This window comes from Sinocyclocheilus anshuiensis, unplaced genomic scaffold, assembly GCF_001515605.1.
Source record: "Sinocyclocheilus anshuiensis isolate Anshui unplaced genomic scaffold, SAMN03320099.WGS_v1.1 scaffold1228, whole genome shotgun sequence".
Classification (NCBI taxonomy): Eukaryota; Metazoa; Chordata; class Actinopteri; order Cypriniformes; family Cyprinidae; genus Sinocyclocheilus; species Sinocyclocheilus anshuiensis.
In genome coordinates this window covers 67,844-91,700 of record NW_015547716.1, presented here as the reverse complement: position 1 = coordinate 91,700, position 23,857 = coordinate 67,844, and the positions used below count along the sequence as shown (strand labels likewise).

The 23,857-nt window shown below is 41.3% G+C and overlaps 2 protein-coding genes across 2 annotated transcripts in view; one reads left to right on the top strand and one right to left on the bottom strand.

The window, feature by feature from the left end:
• LOC107704196 (probable E3 ubiquitin-protein ligase ARI7) overlaps positions 1 to 1,541 on the top strand; it is a 25,452-nt gene extending 23,911 nt beyond the window's left edge. Inside the window, exon 6 of the mRNA XM_016507083.1 lies at positions 1,530 to 1,541. The gene's annotated coding sequence lies outside the window, so the exon portion shown is untranslated. The remainder of the gene's footprint in view (positions 1 to 1,529) is intronic.
• The window catches only part of LOC107704181 (NACHT, LRR and PYD domains-containing protein 12-like), a 29,812-nt gene extending 18,737 nt beyond the window's left edge, over positions 1 to 11,075 (bottom strand). Inside the window, exons 1-9 of the mRNA XM_016507069.1 lie at positions 11,069 to 11,075; positions 10,442 to 10,506; positions 10,251 to 10,370; positions 9,970 to 10,065; positions 8,191 to 8,319; positions 6,814 to 6,966; positions 6,660 to 6,688; positions 6,348 to 6,382; positions 4,514 to 6,086 (exon numbers count right to left, since the gene is read on the bottom strand). Of these exons, the coding sequence (XP_016362555.1) occupies positions 4,514 to 6,086; positions 6,348 to 6,382; positions 6,660 to 6,688; positions 6,814 to 6,966; positions 8,191 to 8,319; positions 9,970 to 10,065; positions 10,251 to 10,370; positions 10,442 to 10,506; positions 11,069 to 11,075 (2,207 nt within the window). The remainder of the gene's footprint in view (positions 1 to 4,513; positions 6,087 to 6,347; positions 6,383 to 6,659; positions 6,689 to 6,813; positions 6,967 to 8,190; positions 8,320 to 9,969; positions 10,066 to 10,250; positions 10,371 to 10,441; positions 10,507 to 11,068) is intronic.
• Between the last annotated feature and the right edge of the window lie 12,782 nt (positions 11,076 to 23,857).

Below are 23,857 nucleotides of genomic sequence, written 5' to 3'. Positions count from 1 at the left end.
CCCCCCCCCTCCCCCCCTTTGGTCAGTCCATATTAGCATCTCCACACGTTACCTCCCTATTGACAGGATGTGGTCTCCATAACAGCCTTCTCCCTTGGACCTAGGCACACTTCCCAATGTTTATCTAGCCTAGCTGAAAAAAAAGATCTGAAACAGTCTTATTTTTTTTAGAAGTGAAAATTCCTTCTGTTAAATAAAATTTTGCAGATGGAACAGCAGCCTGGCCTTTTCATGAAGCGGAATCCTCACCATTGTCGCCTCTCTGCACCAAGGTCAGTGAACTCGCTCTGGGGCATTGGGGAGGTTACGACTTACGTGTTTGCATTTGCCTTGACATGCCACGGCTTGTCAACATTTGCAACTCCACAAGTTGTAACAGTGTTCAGTGGTTGTGGCGCTTCCCACAGGGACCCCTAATGACGTCACGACATAACGTTATGTCTCCATGCCACAACCCTGAACCACTCTCTGAATGCTGGGACATGGTCTCGGCTCCTCAGCACAAACCTGAATGAGTGGAGGCATGCTGCCATCTTATATACCCGTACACACGGGGAGTGGCTTAGCATGCAAAATCCACTCTCTAATTCCCATTGGCCATTTCCATAAAACTTAGAGATGATTGGGGCTCCCAAGTAAGACCCCTAATGTCATCATGACATAACGTCTCCATCCCTCCATCAGGGAACGAGGGTTATGTACATAACCAAGATGTTATTTCAGACACTCTCTGACTGATAAACTCCACCTTTATTCATGATCACTCCTCAAGTCCCAGTTGGCCTGTTTGGACCAAGGTATTCGGTGAGCCAAAAACCCTGGCCGTTGACCCCAAGTAAACCCTGACGAGGCTTGATCAAGCCTCGGAAGTGACAATGGAAGCTCGACTGGCCCTGACACACACTAGCATGCACGCTTTTGGCCCAACAGTGGAAACGCGGCTACTGACACCCCAAAAACCCTGTGCTTTTAAACAAGAAAAGGTGTACAGGACTAAGGGCCAGATTTACTAAAGCTTGTGTCAGTGTAAACCCTCTTTTGGCATTAAAAAACTACTGTCAGGGTTTACTAAAGACATTAGCGATGAAAAGGCGTGAACATAGTTATTTTTGTGGCTGATGTGCAATTGTAGTGGTTTCCCTTTAAGAAACACAATTTACTAAGGTTTGCAGTCGTCAATTTACTGTTATTTGCACCATTATTTACCACTAAAAAAGCATGTTTTAACCCAATTTGCACCTGTGTTGTTAGTAGATTACAATCACATGACTATCATCAGCTCAGCTTGTTCTCAATCTAATTTGTGCTGCTTTATGCCATGCGTTGGTCATTATGAAAATAAGTTGCTGTGTCTGTGTTCTTTAATTTGCTCATTTTCAGTAGAATCGCCGACAGAAATTTCCACTCCCAATGGCTCTTTTATGGGAATATAGCGCTCTCACGCTAATTTGCCCTGTTTAGTAAATTAGACCACAAATCTGGGAGACCAATTTTAAAAACTAAAAAACTGGACTTTTATCTGCTTAAAGAACCACATTATTGATGTTTTTTTTTTTGTCTCTCTATTCTATAAAGGGCAAATGTGGGATAATCTGTATAGTTCAGTTGGCAGATAATGTTGCTATAATGACTTATATGATGGGTGGGGGAGCCCTGGGGTTCTGTGGGCTCAGGAGAAGGATCTAGGAAGAAGAGCTATTGTCCAATAAAGAAGTGTTGGTTCATATAAGCTGATCTGTTTTATTACCCATTCTCATGGCCGGACTTACCATTGGGCTTGAATGGGCTCCAGCCCAGGGGCCTTGCCTTGTAGGGGGCCCCGCCTTAACCCGTTTACATTTGTTCAGTTATGTGCCAGGCAGAAATTATTAGCCGCATTTCAACTGTGCACACAGGCCAGCCGGGGCTAACAGCTTCCAACTACGACCTTCGAAGCCATAATCAAACAGCATAAACTGGAATTTATGATTTTTTTTCACATAGAAAAAGGACACATGTATTAAGTCACGTCTGCGCTGCACCGAATCGCCGATTAATTTGTGATCACATGGCTACTTTAAACGGTTCAATTAAGCCTTTAGCCCAAAAGAGCGCACATTTAGAAAGATAATGATAAATTCTCACATGTTCACACCTCACTTCTTTACAGAGGATGATTCTATATTATATTAATGTTCCACTAAATTAATCTGAAGAGTTTTGAGCGCTCTCTCCCGTCCAAAGACTATAGAATAGCCTAATATCTTACAGGGACTTTGTCCCGTCTCACTACCTCCACGCAAAGTGGAGCAGAAATGTCATGAAAACAATTAAAAAAAAATAAAAATAGCCATTTACAGGGTTCGTACGGTCATGAGAAGTCCAGAAAGCTTTGGAAAAGTCATGGAAATTTATTTTACAAATCTCTATATAATAGAATATATGTTTAATCACGTCCTGAATTTTGGTTTTACTCATTACCGCAGGTTTCGCGCGTTTGGAAAATTCCTGCAAACGTGTATTTAATATACAATGTAGGTTAGATGAGTTAAAAAAAATTCAGACAGAATATCAGATTAAGTCAGTATTTTGAAAATAGCGTGAGTGGTTCAGCTGTACCGTGTCTTCTCGCTCACACTCTCTCAAAATCGCCTCACATCAGCGCATCTCGTCTGCACTAAGAGAGCTGCTGCAGACTCCCATACAAGACTTTAGCTCAGCTGACAGCACTGTCACTTTCCGAATTGGGTCAGTGTTGCATCATCACAAAAGTTTATAATTTGCACATCTTTTTAAGTCTTTTTAAACCATTCGGTACTGGCACGCTCCAAACTAGTTTTCTGGGCGCTCACGGTCACATCCAAAGCGCCGCACACATGAAGCCGCATCGCAAACACCTCAAGAGAAAGTTATTGTTTCCATTGTTTCTGACTCAAGTAACCTTGCATTTTAATAAATAATGTTACATAAAGACAATTAAACGGTCTGTAATAAATGAACAAGTTACTAGCAATGCAATAGTACAAGGATAGGCTACAAATGAAACAAACTGTGTTTTAACTTTTTCAGGTAGGCTAGCCTAAAACTAACAGTAGCTGCTACTATTCAGGAACAAAATACTATGATGTATAAAGTCACAGATATAGATTATATTTACATATTAATCCATATTAAATATGAAGAAGTTATTTAGTCAAGAGCAGATTTGAGCAGAGTGATTTTTTTCTTTTGTTCTTTAACACAGACATACAGACAGACAGCAGGTATACTAAAAGCTGCTGTCACTTTCATACCAAATGTTAATGTTAACAATGTTAATTAATTATTGGTTATTGTTGATTATTGTTAACAACAAAAGACAAAATCACTCACTGCTCTTGACTGAAAAAAAAAGTTGAAATTGCTTAAATTATTTTTATGAATTAAAGTAACTTAAAAACATAAGTTGTCATGGCTTTTTCATCATATCATTTTTTACAGTGTGCATTTAATGAGTGAATGCCTACGATATAGGAGTTAGCCTGTCACACAAACTAGAGTCCTGTTTTTCCGAATATCTGCACGATCGCAAATGTACAATAAACAACAAGTTACTGAGTAACTTTCAGACCCAAAATTCTGTTTTGCCCCATCAATTCGTGTCCAAGCAACACAGTGTTTTGTTTCTCAGCATTACACGGACCAGTAAATGGTTCAAACAGGCTATAAGTACAGTCGTTTGCTAAGTTAAATGAATTAGCATTTTAAACAAATCGGTTGATTTAAGGATCCAACTCACTCATTAAGACAGTCACTTGCTGCCACCTACTGGCAGTTGTAGTTTCATATTTTAAAAAGCAGCTCATTTCATTTTTGCAATCATTTAATATTTCTAGATTAAAATGTTGTATTTAAACTTAACATAACCTATGCAAAATCCATCTATGGATTTTGTTTATAGTGATTTCATTTGATTGTTAATAGCCAACATGTTTTTTTATTCAGATTGAATTTATTAAATTTAAGAATCTGACATAAAATGACACAGATATGACAATAACTTTTCATAATAATACATCTCTTTGTTTTTTTCTGCTCAGTGTTATTTCAGGGTTTTGATCTCTCAACTGACTCACATCCTGTTTATTGTATTATAGTGACAATTTAATATTACATCTAAACTGACTAGGCTAGACATGTTGCCTATTAATTGTATACAGTATATGAACCTGAAAGCATATTTAAATGTTTGTGTATTTTGTGTTACTCCATAATAATGTTCTAGTTGAGGGCATTTGTAGTATAGGTATGGGGCCCAAACATAACCTGAAACCCAGGGGACCCCGGCCCCGTAAGTCCTGCCCTGCCCATACTACAAAAGAAGGTGTCACTATCACTGACACTGAAGCAGCAAATTATAGCAACATGTAAACAAAACATTAAAAATGTTACTGCTAGGCTACAGTAGGCCTATATAATCGATCAATTTCCAATGTAAACATGAAAGGAAAATTATTATTTTCATGCATTACAAAACTCATATTTAGTTACTCACTCATGTTCTCCAGATGATTTGATGACTGGTCGAACTATCAGATCTTGTTCCTCTGATCGTTGAGATTTAATCTCATCCAGCTGCTCTTCTGAGTTCAGCAACACAAACACCAGAGCTGAAAACTGATCAGGAGAGAGTCTCAGTCCAGATTTCAGCTGTGTTTTTATTTCCTGGATTAAATATCGTTCATCCAGCTCTTTCAAAGCGTCAAACAGGAGACTGCATTTGTCTGCATCTGGAGAGGAATTCACGATCAGTGTTTTGATGTGTTGAACTGTGAGTTGACTGGATGAAGAGCTGCTTTCTCTCTGTTTCAGGAGGTCTTTTAAAGCTCTCTGACTGGATTTCAGCGTCAAACCCAGTAAAAAGCAGAAGAAGAGATCCATCTGTCTTTCTAAAGTGTTTTTCATGATGTTCTCGAGTACATAGTAGTCTGTGAAGTTCTCCTTTCCAAATTCAAGTTTCAGACTGGACAGATGTCTGAGCTGGTGTGGATTATTCACATTAATGACTTCAGTCACATATAAAGCTGCCAGAAACTCCTGTGTTCTGTGATTCACGAAACAGAATGATGTACGCTTGCTTTTGTCTTCAATCTTCTTTATGATTGATGAGCGTATCAGATCACTTTCATCTCTAATGCCACATTTCTTGAAGTCTTCATAACAGAAGAGAGAGTTTCTGTTCACCAGCAGCTCAAACGCTATTCTCCCCAGAGCTATGATGGTCTCTTTTCTCTCTCGAATCAGTTTAATCTGAGCTAACAGGAGTCTGCTGTACATCTGAGTGAGAGTCTTGGGGAAATCATCTCGGCCTGTACTGAACATCTTCTCTGGAATCTCTGCGATGATTCTGCAGTAATCTGGTAAATAACACATGCTGCTGACGCGTGGAGATTTCTGGATGTGACTGATGACTTTATCACTCATTCTCTGATCACTGATGCTCTTTCTGAAATATTCCTGCTTCTGCTGGTCATCAAAGCCCTGGATCTCTGTCACACGATCAATAAATCGAGCAGGAATCTGATTGGCTGCTGCTGGTCTGCTGGTGATCCAGATCTGAGCGTTTGGAAGCAGATTTCCCTTGATCAGGTTTGTCAGTAGATCAGAGACTGAGGCTGGTTTGTTTATATCAGTAATCTTTGTGTTCTGGAGTTTAAATTCATTGAGTCCATCAAATATCAGCATGATCTTGTCAGAGTCATGAAGTGTCAGATGTTCAGTGTTTTCAAAGCATTGCTGCAGAAGCTGCATGAAGCTACACTCCTTCACCGTCTCTCTGATAATGTTCAGCTTCTGAAAAGGGATCAGAAATATATAATCGATATGAGTGTTTGATTTATCTTCAGCCCAGTCCAGGATGAACTTCTGCACAGTCACAGTTTTTCCAGTTCCTGCATCTCCCTTCAGCAAAACTGTCCTGATATTCTGGCCTTCAAACATGTTGTTGCGCATGATCGGTCTCTTATCACTGATGTGAGAATCAGGTTTCTCTGTGATGTGTGGTTCAATGAAGACATCATTCAGATACTGAAACTCGTCCTTCAGTCTCAGTTTGAACATTTCTGACACTACAAAGACACAAACACAGCACAACTACTTTCACATCACTTGCTTTTCTATTACACTTACATCATTAACATTTACTTTATGCATATGAGTGAGCAATACTATTATAAAAATAAAAACATACACAAATTAATTATTAAAGTTCAGTATTGCTATTATATTTCCAGAAAGCATTGTTAAGTCAAGTGAACTGATTGACTTGTAAACATTCATTATATAGAGGTTGCAAGTTTGAGTGCAGGATGAAATAAAATAATACTCACCTTTTATGTACATTAACAAATGTGCAGAATTAGAGCTGTGAATTAGAAACAATTCATGAAAATTGTAAAAGTACTTCACATATACATTATATATACTATAAGCCCAAACATACAGCATTTACTGTCTGAGATTCAGCAAAAACATTTTCTTTAATCATCTGTGACAGACTCATTTTTAGAGTGGAGGACACTTGTATGTATGTATTAATCTGCACAATGATTTATTCTATTTAAAATCAAAGCCTTCAAATTAACCATCTTTAAGTTAAAGGCATGTTTTGTGATTTATAAATGTAAGATTATTACCAGTACCTGATATATTGATAGTCTGTATTACGAATCTATGAGGAAAAAGGACTTGCTTAATTAGTAAATCTTGCCAAAATGGTCTGAAATATATATATTTTTTTAACCAATAGTTTTTGTGTGATCTGCTCAAGCCCCAGTGAAGGTGACCAAAACTCACCTGTGTGACTATGTGATCATTAAAATGATACCAGTTTCCACTCAGATCTTTATTGAGTGTGACGTAATGACCACCAGTGAATGAGCCGTAGTGATCAATGATGGCATACAGCTCATACTCTGGGGAAGATTCATTCTTTGATCCCTGTTTGAACTGTTGAGAAAAGAGCACATTGTGTTTATCATCTGCATTACCTTCTGTGTTAATCTTGTGGTTTATGATGCTTATGAAGCAAACATGCTTCATATTATATTTACATTTCTTCATTTATCATATGGTTTTATGCAAAATTACTTACAAATGAGGAGCATCATATGTACATTTGCATGTCTCTGTGTTCTTGTGCCACTTTGTTAAACTTATTTAATATTAATGTTAAAATCAAAGCTATTAATGTGATTTATTCATGTTTATTATATTTCTGGAAAGAAATTGAATGAATATGTTTTATATGCTGTTTTATTGTTCATTCAAATATACTTTTATTTCTATGAAATATACGGTATATATTATATCTTATATCTGGTAGTTTTGTCCAGGGGTTTTGTGTGTGATTTTAATTTCCAACCAATTTTGCGTTCATTTTAAGCCAGCAATATAGTAATTTTTAAACAATAGTTTAGTTAAATAAAACTGCCCAGTCTGCTGGGTCAAAGATGTAACTCAGCCAGATAGATCAAAACAACCCACTGCTGAGTTTGTCCATATTTGACACAGCCCTGGAATGCAAAATGACCCAAAATGGGTTGTTTTTAACCCAGCATTTTTTAGAGTGTTTAATTGTAGTTCAAGTGCTGAGAGATGTGTGTCTTCAGATGTTTCTTGAAGGTAGCGATTTCAGTGGATGACAGAAGCTTATTGAAACACAGAGAGTGAAGGCTCTGGAGAATGATTTACTAGGGACTTTAAGCAACAGCTGATTATGGTACAGCAATGGCAACTGGAAGTAAACTGTCATAGCCAGAAAACACACACACTAAACAACAATAGAGAGGATGGTGGAACAGAGTATTCAATTATTTATTAAAGTTGTTAAAAAAAAAATAATGTTTTTAAAGCAAGAAAAAGGTTGCTTTTGGCATAAATGATACGTTACTGTGACAAAACTTTATAGCATTACCTAATCTGTTAATTAATTAGCTATTCTTCAATAGTATATGGTTACAGTACAATGTCACAAAGTAGCAGTTAGTCGTGTATGTGCAATAATCATATAGTCATGCAAAATATATATATTTTTTTGCAAAATGTTGTTGCCATTTCATCATCAGACACCACTCACTTACTGACAATACTGTAGATGGCAGCCAGCATATACATATAATATATGCTGCAGGAAACTTGTGTACATATAATCATTTATTTTTTATTTTGTACCTGATTATGTAAAGGAATCTCAACTCTGCATTCATTTTTCTGGTAGTAAATCTCATTTCGGATGTACTTCATCTCAAATCTCTTCAGCTGAAGAGTCAAAATATCTGGCCACTTTTTAATGTAATTTATCTGATGGGAAAATAAAAGCAGTCATTCTAAAGCACAAATTACATAACCTTGCATTATTATGAATCTTACTGCCACATATACACATTTTTGTTCTGCTCTAATAATTTACAAACTCTTTTTTTTTTTGTAACTTCCCAAAAACACCATGTTCAAGCACCACATGACCCATCTATAATTTGCATTTATAACAAATAAAAATTATGTGTCTATTTACACTAAGTTCAAATAACCTGAGCCAGACAAAATGACAAAATAAACTGCTCTGATCAGAGGTCGAGTGGTGTGGAGAGTAAGGATAGCGGATTCAACTTTTCATGTGAAGGGGTTCTAATCCACCTTTTCATGATTTCATCCTTCTCCCATTACATACTGGTTCAGAGAGGCATTTCTTTAAAAGAAAAACGAAGGTAATGTTTAAAAAAAGGTGTCTGAAGTGCCTAATGTTTGTTTAAAGGGGTGGTTGACTGTTTTTTTTTTTCTAGGCTTGATTGTGTTTATGGGGTGCAGTCTAACGTGTTAATGCTTCGTTTAAAAAAAAAAAAACGTGTTATTTTTCACATAATGTACATTTATTCTATACTGCTCCTTCCCTTCTCTGATAAACGCTCTGATGAGTTCGTGGTTTTCTGAAGCCCCTCCCTCAGAAATAGGCGATGGGCTCTGATTGGTTAGCTAGTCCAGTGTGTTGTGATTGGCTAAACGGCCTCAGTGGCATGTGCTCCGGTTGTATTGTAAACAATGGCGTTGAAATATTAGTGAAGAGGATCGCGCAGAACCTGTGCAGGCACATGGCTCTTAATGGTACGTTTTTTGTTTGTTGTTGTCTCATACTTTTAGATACGCTGTTATTTGTAAATGCTACTGCTTATGTTAGCTTTTAATATGGTTTTATCCTGATTAAAGCTTTAATACAATACGGCAACCGCACACGCGCCCATGTTTAACACTTCTCATAGCTATGTGAAAATATGTGTGTAAATGGAACAGTTCATTGTTAGAGCTGAGCTGATGATCTGAATGACAGATTGAGAGAGAGAGAGATGCAGAGCGTGTGCAGAGCAGGGAATGCGAGGAGCAGTATTAAGAACCGCTGCTTTTGAACAATGATTTTGAAACTTGTGAATCCATTAGAATCGTTAGAAGACAGAATCGCGATTCATATATGAATAGATTTTTTCATGTATGCACCCCTAGTTTTGACGGCATGGCAACAAATCTTCCTCTATTCTAAAGCAGTGCAACATGGCTCCGCCCCCTTTGTTGCTTGTTCCCAGGGGCGGGGTTTATGTAAATTCCAGGGTTGTGACGTCACAAACCCAGGAAGTAGCTCGTTATATTTCCTACGAACCATTTTTGTAGGCATTAAACTGCTATAATTTAAAAGACGATATTTCCATTTGCATTGAACTTTCAGCGTCATAACTTTGCAGATATTGTTTATGCTCAAACAGCAACATTACACACTAACATTAAAAAAGTGAAATCGCAATAAACCACCCCTTTAATAGATTTATACCTGAAATTTGAAAATCGACTGTGACGAGTGTAGCTCATATTGTTTCCACTCTCAAAACAATCAAATCCCTTCCTAGACAATTGTTTGGTCATTTTATCAATAGATATTAGTTTATAAAAGCAAATAATACTTGCCGTTTCCATGTCTCTCATTGATCTACATTTAACACAGTACAGCTGATCATCTCCACTCATGACATGGACTCCTAAATTCTCCTCCCAAGCATATTGCTTAAATAGAATTGAAAAATGTGAAATACAGTTTCAGTGTTTATCATTTAGTTAAATAAACATTTTATAAACATCTTTCATAACACATGACAGATTCTTGACCCATCATTGTTTATCTTGTATAGGCTCTATTAGTTTTATTCTTTCCACTGGTAATAATTGAATTAAAATTCAGTTTCTCTTACCACATCACAATTTCCATTCTCATTAATAGACAGAGGTATGGATAAAAAATCTGTGTCCTCTTCATAGGCATGTTCGCAGTTAGAACATGTTGTAGATGTCTCCTTGATTCCTCTGAAAACCTAGTATTAAAGAGATGAATATTTTGACAATCTAGATTTATACAGTTCCTAAATAAAGAGTCTGAAATTACCTCTGGCTCAGGAACTTTGTTTAATATCATCTGCAGATATTCTGCTGCATCCTGCTGCTCATGAACTAATGAAAAGCAAAACAATTACTATGAAATAGAAGTATCATATTAGTGAATAGAAGATGATGACAGCCTTCAAGCAACAGCTTCAAGATCAGAGAATAGTTACACAAATATCTACAACACACTATTCTAAACAGCTCAGCCCCCTACTTGAACTGATGTGGTGTAGAGGAATATTTATTCATGTGAGAAAAGCTACATTACACTTCTCACTAGTGAAGTAGTTAAACCTATCAGTAGAGATGCTGCTGCAGTTAATCACACACTCTCTCTTTCTCTCTTTCCAATAACCACTAGCTCTAGAATCCAGACCCAGTTCTAAAAAACAGAGGGCTGAGTGAATCTCTGAAACATCAACAACAGCTTGTGTTTCTAAAGATGACTATATTCATTCACAATAAAAAAAAAAAATGAAAATGTGTGGAAATGTGGTATCAACTTCAATTAGAGGCTATGCATTCTTTTTATTGTGTAATTATGTAATTCAATAGTTAAATCGCTAATAATTTTTTCTATAAATGTAAATTACAAAAGGTGCAAAAACAAAGCTTTGGCTTGACTAACCATTCATGATGTTTAGAGCGTTTGTGACCTCTGTTGTGGAAACGTTGTGTGATCGTTCATGCTGTAATCTCCAGAATAAATCAGCCAGAGCCTGTAAGAGCTTTTCTTCTGGGGTTTGACCAGTGACTTCATTTCTCAATCTAAACACAAAGTTTGATAATCAATGGAATATATTAGTTACAGTGGACACAAGAATATGATATTCACTGAATTAAAAATCATTAACTATGTTTCCCACCTCAGCACATGATCTCTAAATCTGTCCGTCATGAAAAGCGTCTGCAGAACCACATTCAGGTAGCAGGTCATTCCTTGATTGATCAACCCACGGGGAACTAAAATGACAGGTTTATCATTTGGAATTTGTTGAGGGAAAAATCAAGAGGACCCCTGAGGTGTATTAATTAATTTATATCAGTTATAATTTATATAGGTCCTCAACAAGAAAACATGTAAACAAAAAAACATAAATAAGATAAATAAAGTATAATTAAGTACATCAAAAGTTTAATATAAACTGTACAATATAAAGTCTCATGACTTAAACACATGGATAGAAACATGTGATGCAACAAAAGTAGATCTACATAGAATGCAGTAGAATCATGGCGGCATTAATCATAATCCTGGTTTATTTATTTAATTGTTTATTTTGGAATAATGGTTTAGTCCTATAATATATAATTAGTATATAATAAATTAAATAATTATCCATCAGTCACTGCCATAAACAAAAAGATCTGACTCTTTATGGCTTTCAGTACATGACATGCTGGTATATGTATCTATCTGGTGTGGAGTCTTGATCTAGCACGGCAATCCTCAAAGAGGTGAGAAAAAAATACAAGAATAATCGCAGCTCTGCAAATGTCTGTTAATGAGAAAATGTTTACTAAAGCTGAAGAGGCTGCGACAGCCCTAGTGGAGTGAGCCACCTGGTGGTTAATAAATGCCACTGTTCCTGTGTTATAAGTCTGGACCAACATGTGCTTCCACTGGATCAAAGGCTGAAACCTCCTCAAGGCTAACAGCACTGCAAACAGTTTAGAGGCAGTTGATGTGCCAATGCATTTGAGGGCCCGTCCAGGACCCTGAAGCTGCACGCCTGTTGCACACGGCACCCCAGCCTGTCTTTGATGCATCTGTTTTAAGAACAACACATCTGGACACTTGTTCTAAGAGCACACCTGCCTGTAGCAATGAAAGATCTATAAAAGTGCTGAATGTGCAACAACACATCAGTGTGAGGGCCACACGATGTGTGCCGTGGTGCCATACCCATCTTGGGACTTGGGCATGAAGCAAGTGCTGAAGCAGTCTCATATTCATCAACCTGAGCAGCGTTACTGCAGTTCAGCACTGAACGAGCACAGTCTTCTGAAAGACGTGCTGTCATTGCGACCGAGTCCAACTCCACACTGAGAAAACAGATGATCTGCACTTGGGAGAGCTTGCTCTTCTCCCAGTCCTAATCAGGCTAGATGTTCTGTGACCATGTCCCTGTGTGCGAACAAAAACTCTTGAGAGTGGGCTAGAATTAGCCAGTCATCGAGGTAGTTAAGGATGCAAATGGTACAAGGGCAGCCTCTGCGACTCTGGTAAAGAAGCAAGGAGACAGGGACAGCCCAAAGGAGAGGCCCTTGTACTGGTATGCCTGCCCTTCAAAGGCAAACCTTAGAATCGGTCTGTAGCAAGGAAAAATCAAAACATGAAAATACGCATCCTGCAGGTCTTTTACCATGAAGCAATCCTTGGATTGGACAACCGTTAATTTATCTCTGAGTGAGCATCTTGAACAGGAGCCTGTGAAAGGCGAGACGGTTGAGGAAGCTGGGCCTCCTCGTAGCTTGTCACGTCTACCCGATCCTGAGAGCAGACAGAATGCAGCCCAACGTAAGGAGGCAGAGCATCTACGTCCAGCAAGGTTCTGTTGCCAATGTCTGATGCCTGCTTGTCATATCCCTCTACCACTTGTTATGCCTCATGTTACATATCAGTTTTTGACATGTCAGTATTATCCTAATAAATTATATATTTGCTCATGGTGTGTGTACACCTTGAGTGACACCTCAAGTTTGGCTACTGTTCATAAATCCTGTGTTTTTAGGAGTAAAACGGTAAAACCCCTTATCTTTAGGTTATGTCTTGCAATATATATGTTTTAACTTTCTTCTTGTACATATTATAGGCTATTAAGCAACTCATAACCTATTGAATTAAGGGTGTTTCTGTTTACTACAAGTAAAGCCCTATTCGCACGGGGTCAGTATTACCTGGTGACCAGCAGTCATTTGTAATAATTGCGGAGGTTGTCTGTGATCTTAATCCCGTGCGAATTGGCCATGTCTGTAATTTGGAAAGTAAAAATTGCCACGCAAATGACCTACCATATTTCGCCGAACACCAAGTTCCTATGATAATATTAGTCCCGTGCGAATCGGCATCTCTGTGATTTGGCCAGCATTTGGCGGGTCGTATATCATTGTTCGAGGTTTTTGTTTCCTGTGCACCTTTTTATCCATCTTTCGCAAAAGAATGGAGCTGCGTTGAAGTGTTTGATTGTATTTTGGGTGCTGTTATATCGCTACCCCATACAATTTGCAGAAAGAGAAAGCTGAAAAGGTTTTGAGGTTAATGTGTTAAAAATAAATCAAGCATAAAGTTTGAGATATTATTTTAACCTGGCGAGATATAAATGACAGGGCACGAAACTATATTATTTTTTTTTAATTTTTTTTTATCCATCTAACCGGACCATAGAATGGGACTCTCAAAACCTTGACATCGTATCCGGGAGATAAGTCAGTAAATTCGAGTAAAATCATAAAAGGCTTCGCTTATCTCGTGCGAATGCATCACACGAAAATCAGATGTGGGGGCTAATTTCAAAATCACACAAAGTCCCCAGATAATACTAATCCCGTGCGGATAGGACTTAAGATTCATCTGCGTATTAAGCCCGTGATACACTGCACGATTTTTGGATGTCCCAGACGAAACATTGCAATCGTGGCGATTTCTGTGATCGTGGCTCTTAATCGGTGGTCCTATGTCGTACAGTGAGAGAGGTTCAAAGACGGGCGTTTTCCCGGTCTTGCGACCAAAGATAGCCTACGATAGTTTTCTGACAGTGTCAGAAATTCAGCATGATCAACGCACAGTGTGTTTGCTGCAACGACCTGCGTCTACTCAGCAGCCAATGAAATTGCAACATGAAATTACATATTGATCCACGCGACCAGCGGCGCTAAAATTTAAATGCCATGGAGGCAAAAAAAAGTAGAAGGTATACTGGTATGTGGGATACCCATAAAGAACAAATTCTTGTTGAGTTGTGGCAGCAGAGGGCATGTTTGTACGATGTGTCCTCTAGCTGCTATCATGACCGCACCAAAAAGGACATAGCATGGAAGGAGATCGCGGAGGAACTGCAGCTGCCAAGCTCCCTGTGCAAAACTGGCATCCCAAGTTGTCCTCTTTTCCCGAGCCATGAGCGGGTCCATATTGCCCTCTTCCGCCGGCGCCTCTTCTTTGTTTCAGCGCACATGAAAAGCACAACTGCCAAAGCGCGATCCATCTTGATGTACCGGTATTTGTTTACCACTAGCGCATGCGGATGACGTTGCGCTAACGTGTGTCGCAGCCTACGATTCAATAGGTGTCATCATCGTACAGTCTACATGCTTGTCGTACCCAAGTTTAAACGATCCATGTCGCACAGTGTGATAAAGTAATGATCTTATAGGATTGCTAAAATCATGCAGTGTATCCCGGGCTTTAGACTACTCCATATAATATAAATTGCACAATCACCTCGCTCTCACGGATTCGCCAGGCTCTCCCGCTACACTCATTCACAGATCCCAGTCACCTGTCTTCTAATCACCCACACCTGTCAGGGATCTCATCACGAGTGAATCAACCAGGTACAAAATAAAAGCATGCACCGCCAACCAGTTGATGTCTGGCTTCTGACTAGGAAAGAAGACTCCTTGGTTGCGTTCCAGTCCGGTTTTTTATGCCCTTCACTCGCAAACTTCCCTCCGTCTCGTTTACTCGGATGCATGTCATTGATTACATTGCATGAGTGCCCACTTCTGGCAGAACCCTTGGAACGGGCTGAACTGGAACAACCTAAGCCCTTGATCCCTTAGAATCAGCTATGGTTGGTTTATTGTTTACATTTTTTCCCTTATGAATTTGTTTGGTGCAGCATTCTATATGTATATAGGTATGTTTGGTCTGTTATAAATGTTTAAAAAATCATTTATATATTATAGAGTTGTTTGGGGTGGGGATAAATTAAACGTGATCTGCGATGACGTCACAATCGTGTTGCATTGTGGTCTATGGAGCGGCCTGAAGTGTGCATATGAAGCAGACTCGCTCCCTCGGTCAAAATCGAGGGGTCGAGGGTCTGTCCATATAAACTTCCCTCGTCCACTTCACGAAGTGGAACGCACTTCAAAATGGCAGCGGGGATTCCCCTGAGGGGAAGTGCTTAGGGAAGTTTGCGAGTGTGTGTCTAAAAGTGTTGTGGAATGCAGCCCTTATCTGCTACTCACCTTAATATATTACCTAGCTTGTAAGCTTACCTTTATTCTCCAGCAACTTTCCGTGTTTATTTGTCTGTGGTTTCCGTTCTGTGTTCTCCAGTCAAAGTCTCCTCATTTTCCCATGCCAGTCATCCACTAATCAGCATCTCTCAAATCACGAATTAAATGTCCTTCACAATACTCACCTGTGATACTTATCTGCGTGAAGTGGTGCATGCTTCCCCAGTCTAGTCAAGTCTCCATTTGTTCACTAGCATACTGTGTTTCTCAATAAACCTGTTTGAAGTGTGCAATATCCTGATACTTGAGAACGGGAAGTGATTTAATGTCTTCATTTTCAGCTACTTCACAGAGTTTAAAATACTCCAACGGTTTAAAAATATGTCTCACCATTAGTATGATCTTGCCATTAGTAGTTTAACACGTCCAACATGTTCAAGCCAGTCCCAAACTTTTGTACCACTAACTGCAGTTAAATATACTAAAACTATGTGTGATGCAGTAGACCCTTGCAGATCTACTGCGAGACGTTTTAGGTCCAAAAAAGGGAAAAAAAAAACAATTAACCAAAATAAATGATGGCTTGACCCGTAGAAGTAAACAAAAGGTGACTTTTATTTACAGTGTGCCGTAAAAATATCCAGTGGTAAGAGTATGGTATTTCCACAAGTGCTCAGTCCAAAAAATAGCAAAGTACCAAAATAAACCATAAACAAAGTGCACAAACGAGTACTCACAATATACAATATGTCCAATTTTGCTCACGGCACTGCACTAGCACGCTTGCTGACTTGCTAAACAAGTCTCCCGATGTGAAGCTGGCCTCCCTTCTTATAGGCCAAGGTCCACCCCCTACCTGGAGGGTAACACTAGTAGGTAAGCATTTAGTCTTATAATCTCATCTGTAACTCATAACCTTCACATTAAACATCAATCACATTATAAAACACAAAACCAATAAACCATTATAGAACACAAATATTAATGACATAAATCGTTACCATTTAATATCTTTTCTCTCCACAGAAAAGATAACAAAATTCCCCACATACAAACAACAATGGTTTCGTCGGTCTATGATCGCATTGCGCCGGCACGGCGCGGCAGTGACGTCATAAGCGGGCGCCGCCCGATCGTTTGGTTTGGCCGGCACAGCGTGGATGCGGGCGTTATGATCTTTCATCGTGTGAATCCACGTCAAAGCCCGATGGTCTGTCTCCAGGTCGAACTCTCTCCCCAAGAGGTAATATCGGAGGGATTCCAGGGACCACTTGATTGCGAGACACTCCTTCTCGATCGTGGAATACCTGGTTTCTCTAGGCAACAGCTTCCTACTCAGGAACACGACTGGCCTCTCCTCTCCCCCAGTCCCCTGGGCTAGTACTGCTCCAATTCCCTTCTCTGAAGCATCCACTTGCACCAGAAACCGCTGATCGAAGTTGGGGCTTTGTAGGACTGGGCTGGAGCACATCCTCTCTTTTAGGGTGCTGAACGCTTCCTCACAGGCACCAGTCCATGCCACCGGGTTCTTCCCAGTTTTGGTTAGCAAGTCGGTTAGTGGTGTTGCAATGTTAGCAAAGTCCGGGATGAATCTGCGGTACCAGCCCACTAGGCCCAGGAAGGATCTCACCTCCTTTTTCGTCCAAGGTCGGGGACTGCGCTGAATTGCTTCCACCTTACATACCTGAGGTTGCAGCTCGCCATTGCCCAGATGGTATCCTAGGTAGCTGGTCTCCTGCCTAGCCCACTCGCACTTTGCCACATTCAAGGATAGGCCCGCTGCTTGAATCTTCTCCAGAGTCTGTCGCAGATGTTCCAAGTGGTCTGCCCAGGTATTGCTGTAGATCACAACATCGTCCAAGTATGCAGCCGACCACCCTGCGCAGCCCTTGAGAACTTGATCCATGAGTCGCTGGAAGGTCGCGGGCGCCCCATGCAGCCCAAAGGGTAGGACCGCAAACTGGAACGGTCCCACTGGCGTCCTGAATGCGGTGTATGTTTTGGAGTTCGGATCAAGGGGCACCTGCCAGTACCCCTTACACAGGTCCAAGGTGGTGATGTAAAGGGCCTGTCCTATCCGCTCCAGCAAGTCATCAATTCTAGGCATCGGGTAGGCGTCGAACCTTGACTGGGCATTAAGCTTATGGAAATCGACACAGACACGCAGGGATCCATCCTTCTTCGGGACAATGACGAGGGGGCTACTCCATTCGCTGTTCGATGGTTCGATTACGCCCAGCTGCTTCATCATTTCAATTTCCTCCTCCAAGGGTTTCAGTAGTCTCTCTGGTATTCTATACGGCCGCTGTCGTGAAGGGGTTATATCTGTAAGGTAGATGCTGTGCTGTACCAGTTCTGTCCGTCCAGGCCTCTGACGGAACAGTAATGGGAAGCAGTCCAGGAGGTCTTGCATTTCAACCCTTACGGGATCCTTCAGATGGCTCAAGTTCACCGTGGCAGGGTGTCTCTGAGGTCTCACCTCACGAGCAGGCTCATCCTCTTCCTCATCATCCACCTTCCTTAACATTAGCGACCGTTCTGGTGTCTTGTTGGGTATTTCCTTCCATTCCTTCAGCAGGTTTACGTGGTACGTCTGGTGCGATTTTCTCTTGTCAGGGTGGTGAATCTCATAGGTTACTGGCCCCATCTTCCTTACCACAGTGTATGGCCCCTGCCACTTTGCCAGGAGCTTGTTCGTGGAGGTGGGTAACAGTAACAGCACCTTTTGCCCCGGTTGTAGTTGACGGAATCGTGCCTGTTGATCGTACCACTTCTTTTGTGACGCTTGTGCCTGATGTAGGTTTTCTTTAGCTTCTTCTCTGTAACGCTCGAGCCGGTTTCTCATTTCCAAGATGAAGTTAACAATGCTCCTCTCCTCTGTCTTATCTGCTGGCGCAATCCAGGCCTTCTTCAGCAGGTCCAACGGGCCTTGGACCTGCCACCCATACAGGAGCTCAAAGGGGGAGAAGCCGGTTGAGGCTTGAGGTACCTCCCGGTAGACAAACAAGACGAAGGGGAGCCACTTGTCCCAGTCGCGTCCTGTGTCTGTGACGAACTTCCGCAGCATGTTCTTCAGTGTCTGATTGAATCTCTCCACCAGTCCGTCGGTCTGCGGGTGGTAGGGACTGGTTCTCAACGCAGTGATATCCAGTTGCTGGTGGAGCTGTTTCATCAGGCGGGAAGTGAGAGTAACAGTAACAGCTCCTTTTGCCCCGGTTGTAGTTGACGGAATCGTGCCTGTTGATCGTACCACTTCTTTTGTGACGCTTGTGCCTGCTGTAGGTTTTCTTTAGCTTCTTCTCTGTAACGCTCGAGCCGGTTTCTCATTTCCAAAATGAAGTTAACAATGCTCCTCTCCTCTGTCTTATCTGCTGGCGCCATCCAGGCCTTCTTCAGCAGGTCCAACGGGCCTTGGACCTGCCACCCATACAGGAGCTCAAAGGGGGGAAACCGGTTGAGGCTTGAGGTACCTCCCGGTAGGCAAACAAGACGAAGGGGAGCCACTTGTCCCAGTCGCGTCCTGTGTCTGTGACGAACTTCCGCAGCATGTTCTTCAGTGTCTGATTGAATCTCTCCACCAGTCCGTCGGTCTGCGGGTGGTAGGGACTGGTTCTCAACGCAGTGATATCCAGTTGCTGGTGGAGCTGTTTCATCAGGCGGGAAGTGAAGTTAGTGCCTTGGTCAGTTAAGATCTCCTCTGGGATGCCTACCCTGGAGAACAGCTGGATGAGAGCGTGGATGACTTTGGGCGTAGTGATGGTGCGAAGTGGGAAGGCTTCCGGGTACCTTGTCGCGTAGTCACAGATGACTAAGATGTATCGGTGTCCCGCACTGCTCTTCTCGAGTGGTCCCACAATGTCCATGGCGATGCGTCGAAAGGGGGTAGATATGATGGGTAGCGGATGTAGTGGTGCTCTACCATGCTGACGCACAGTACTGGTCTTTTGACACGCGGAACATGTGGTGCAGTATGTTTGGACATCAGTGTACATGGTTGGCCAATAGAATCGTGAACTAATGCGTGTGTATGTTTTGTGTTGGGCCAGATGGCCTGCCCATGGAACTGTATGTGCCAGATGTAACACTAGGGGGCGACAAGACAGAGGAACAATTAAAAGTAAACCATCACCCGTTTGCACATACAACACATTTTGCAAAACATACTGTTCATTACCCACATTAGGATCACTTGTACAACCAACCTTTGCAAACAACGGTTTCAAGGTTCCATCTTCCCGTTGTAGTTCACTAATGTTTTCTGGGACCTGCCAGCCATTAAGCTCAAGACCCTCCGTGGAAGGTTTAGGGACTGGAGTACCCAAGTTTTTTTCTGAGGCGCCGCTGACGGCGTGTTTTTCTCGGGCCTTTAGTCCCACCCTGTAGCAGACTACTGTCGAAGTCTGGCAAGGGCTGAAGACCTGCCTTAGCCTGGGCCCTTGTCACAGCAGGAAAAGATTGTTCAGTGTCATGATTAACAACAGTTTCGACACTCAGGTTAACGTCATGATCAATATTCACATCAGTAATCAGCAAATCTGTCAGCACAGGCATATCCCTTCCCAATATCATATCAACAGGCAGATGGTCCACTACTGCTACATTTAACATATACACCTGGTCCTGCACACCAACTAACACTTCTGCCCGGGGATACCTCTTTACATCCCCATGTACACATTGTACTGCCGTTGTAGAAGCATAGTTGACATTAGAGACATGACAAGACTTAATAAGAGACAAGGAACTACCAGTGTCCAGTAAAGCTTTCAGAGAATATCCGTTAACAGAAATGTACAAAACCATTTGACTAGTTTGTCCCTCCCCACCAAAGTCAGTGACCTTGTCTTTCTCTCTAGGGGCATAACAAAATCCAGTCAATTTGGACTTCCTTACAGGGCACACTGAAGCCTTGTGCCCTGGCTGCTGACATGAAAAACAAATGAGCCGTTGACCAGTTGTAATTTTAAGCCCTTGTGTACCTGCTGTAATCTCTTGGGGTTGGTGGCTCAGTTCAGACCCATGACCACTAGCATGTTGGGTGTAACGTGCTTTACCTTTAGGGGGTTGAGAACGTGGAACAGTTCCATGAGCGTTCATGTACTGCTGGGCCAACTTGGCGGCTTCCAGTCCTGATGTTGGCTCGTGCTCCTTCACCCAGGTTTGGCTATCGAACGGGAACACTTGAAGCAACTGTTCCAAGATCACAAGTTCCCCCACCTCCTCTTTGGTATGCCGATCTGGTCTTACCCAGCGCTGGTAGAGATTTCGTAGACGATGATACGTTTCTGTCGGAGACTCCCCTTCTGGCACTGTCGATGCCCGGAATCGGTGACGGTAAATCTCTGGTGAGATGTGGAATTTCTGCAGAAGCGCATCTTTCAAGTGGTCGTAATCGTCTGCTTGATCTTCATCCATCGCGAGGTATGCCTCCAACGCCCGTCCAGTCAACAGTGGCACCAACTGACAACTCCACTCCTCTCTCGGCCATCGCCAAGCCCTGGCCAGCCGCTCAAACCGTCGAAGGTAGCTCTCGATGTCATCCCCCTGCTGTAGAACTGGCACCGGCATCTCCGTTCGCCGTGGCGGCCAACTCCGCTGAGTAGAAGCTCTTGGTGAATCAGTAAGTTGACCTGGTGCATTATCTGTGGATACTCTCCGTGCCGCAGGAGTCGGAAGTTCCATCCGCATGCTCCCGGTATCACTTGGTGTCACTAGTGCAGGCCGGACTGTCTGCCGAATAGATTCTCGTAACCCCCGGAGATCCCGAAGGTATCTGTCCTCCCTTAGCTGCTGCGCACTGAGAAACTCTCTCATGAGGCTCACCATGCCCTCACTGGAACGGGATGGGCCTGGCTCGCTCTGGCCACTTGGAAGCCCAATGGAAGCTGATGCCTCCTACTCCGACGATGTCCCCAGCGTATCCCAGGCAACATCCTCCTTAACAGCATCCTTTGCTTGCGAACGCAAACCAGGCCTTTTGCCTTTTGGCGCTTTCTTACGGGTAGCCATCCCACCGCTGCCACCAACCGTGATGCAGTAGACCCTTGCAGATCTACTGCGAGACGTTTTAGGTCCGAAAAAGGGAAAAAAAAAAAAATTAACCAAAATAAATGATGGCTTGACCTGTAGAAGTAAACAAAAGGTGACTTTTATTTACAGTGTGCCGTAAAAATATCCAGTGGTAAGAGTATGGTATTTCCACAAGTGCTCAGTCCAAAAAATAGCAAAGTACCAAAATAAACCATAAACAAAGTGCACAAACGAGTACTCACAATATACAATATGTCCAATTTTGCTCACGGCACTGCACTAGCACGCTTGCTGACTTGCTAAACAAGTCTCCCGATGTGAAGCTTGCCTCCCTTCTTATAGGCCAAGGTCCACCCCCTACCTGGAGGGTACCACTAGTAGGTAAGCATTTACTCTTATAATCTCATCTGTAACTCATAACATTCACATTAAACATCAATCACATTATAAAACACAAAACCAATAAACCATTATAGAACACAAATATTAATGACATAAATCGTTACCATTTCATATATTTTCTCTCCACAGAAAAGATAACAAAATTCCCCACATACAAACAACAATGGTTTCATCATTGGAAGTCCGACTACTCCCCACGCACACACAAGACAAAACGAACTAAAAATAAACTTCAAACTAACAACATGGTATCTGTGTGGTTGATCCGGGGTGTGTATACTGTAAAGGAGGTAAAGAGTGTGTGAAAGGTCCGTGTGCCATCCAGATTACGTGTGCACCCGCTCTCTGATGGCTAAACAGCAGGGGTAGGAATGAGGTAAGAGTGTATGTATATGTATTCAAATATATGTGCCCGAACCGCCGTTTCCCGCGCTGAAGATCAACTCTTCACACTATGGCAAACCTTTTTAGCTTTTCATTCATTCTCTGGATATGAACTTTTGATGTCAACATCAGTTTTCACTGGTTATAAATTATAATGCTTGATATCAGGAATTACATTTTTACTGGCAACAATGGCTATTTTTGCTATCAGAAATTACATTTCCCTAGTAAAGACGTGAATTCTTGATATCGACAATTATGTATAATCACTCGCATAACTCAAATTCTTGATATCAAAAACTGGATTTCAACTAGTAAAAACTATATATTTTATTTTCAAGTTCAACAAGCATACATTTACAAACACTTTTTTAAAATTTTGTTTTTGGCCTTGCAACACCTATATTTGCCAGGACAGTGTGGATTAGACAGGGAAGCACAGGGTGGAGAGAAAGAGGAACAGGATCGGCAAAGAACCTCAAGCTGGGAATCGAACTTGGGTCGCCAGGAGCGCATTTGGTGCCCTGTCCACTAGGCTATCGAGCACTGATATCACCACATTGTAGTATTTTTTAGGAACTTGGGAAGAATGAAGACCATGTTCATCTAACAAAAATAGTCTAGAGAAAAGTGGTAGTCCATAGAGGAGTTTAGAGGTAATTGCAAACATTTGAAGAGTACACCAGTGCTTAATTTGAGCCAGATCCTACTGGATCCTGTTCTGGAAAATGTAAGATATTGGATTTTTGCGTTCTGGTATTTGTTTTTAAAGATCTGGCATTAACAAGTGCATTAGATCGTGACAGTGCATGCGTCGGTGTGTGCATACGAGACAGAGCGATTGCGGGTTTATGTATATGTATTGTAGATTATGTATTGGTCCTCAACATATTATTGACCAATCAGCTTTCTTAAGTTCAAAATCGCTCTCGTTGATTGGTGCTACTCAGTGGTGCAAAAACGGGGTATGCAGTATATGCAGTTCATAGGGGTGCCACATATAGGGGGGGTGCCATTTTGCCAAAATCATTCTGTGAAAATCTTCTTTAATAAAACCTTATAAATAATCAAAAGCTTAGTTATTAAAAACAATTAATGCAACATTTTTATTTAACGGTTTTTAGCATTTTAATGAAAAATGTATTTATTAAAGGGGTCATATGATGCGATTTCTATTTTTCCTTTCTCTTTGGAGTGTTTACAAGCTCTTGGTGCATAAAGAAGATCTGTAAAGTTGCAAAGACTAAAGTCTCAAATCCAAAGAGATATTCTTTATAAAAGTTAAGAGTCAGCAACGCCTACCTAAAACGGCTCGTTCTAACACGCCCCCACATATCTACCTCACTATGTGGGAAGATTTGCATGACGCCGCCCAAATGTTCACGCAAAGAAAGAAGGTGTAACTTTTATTCTCGCT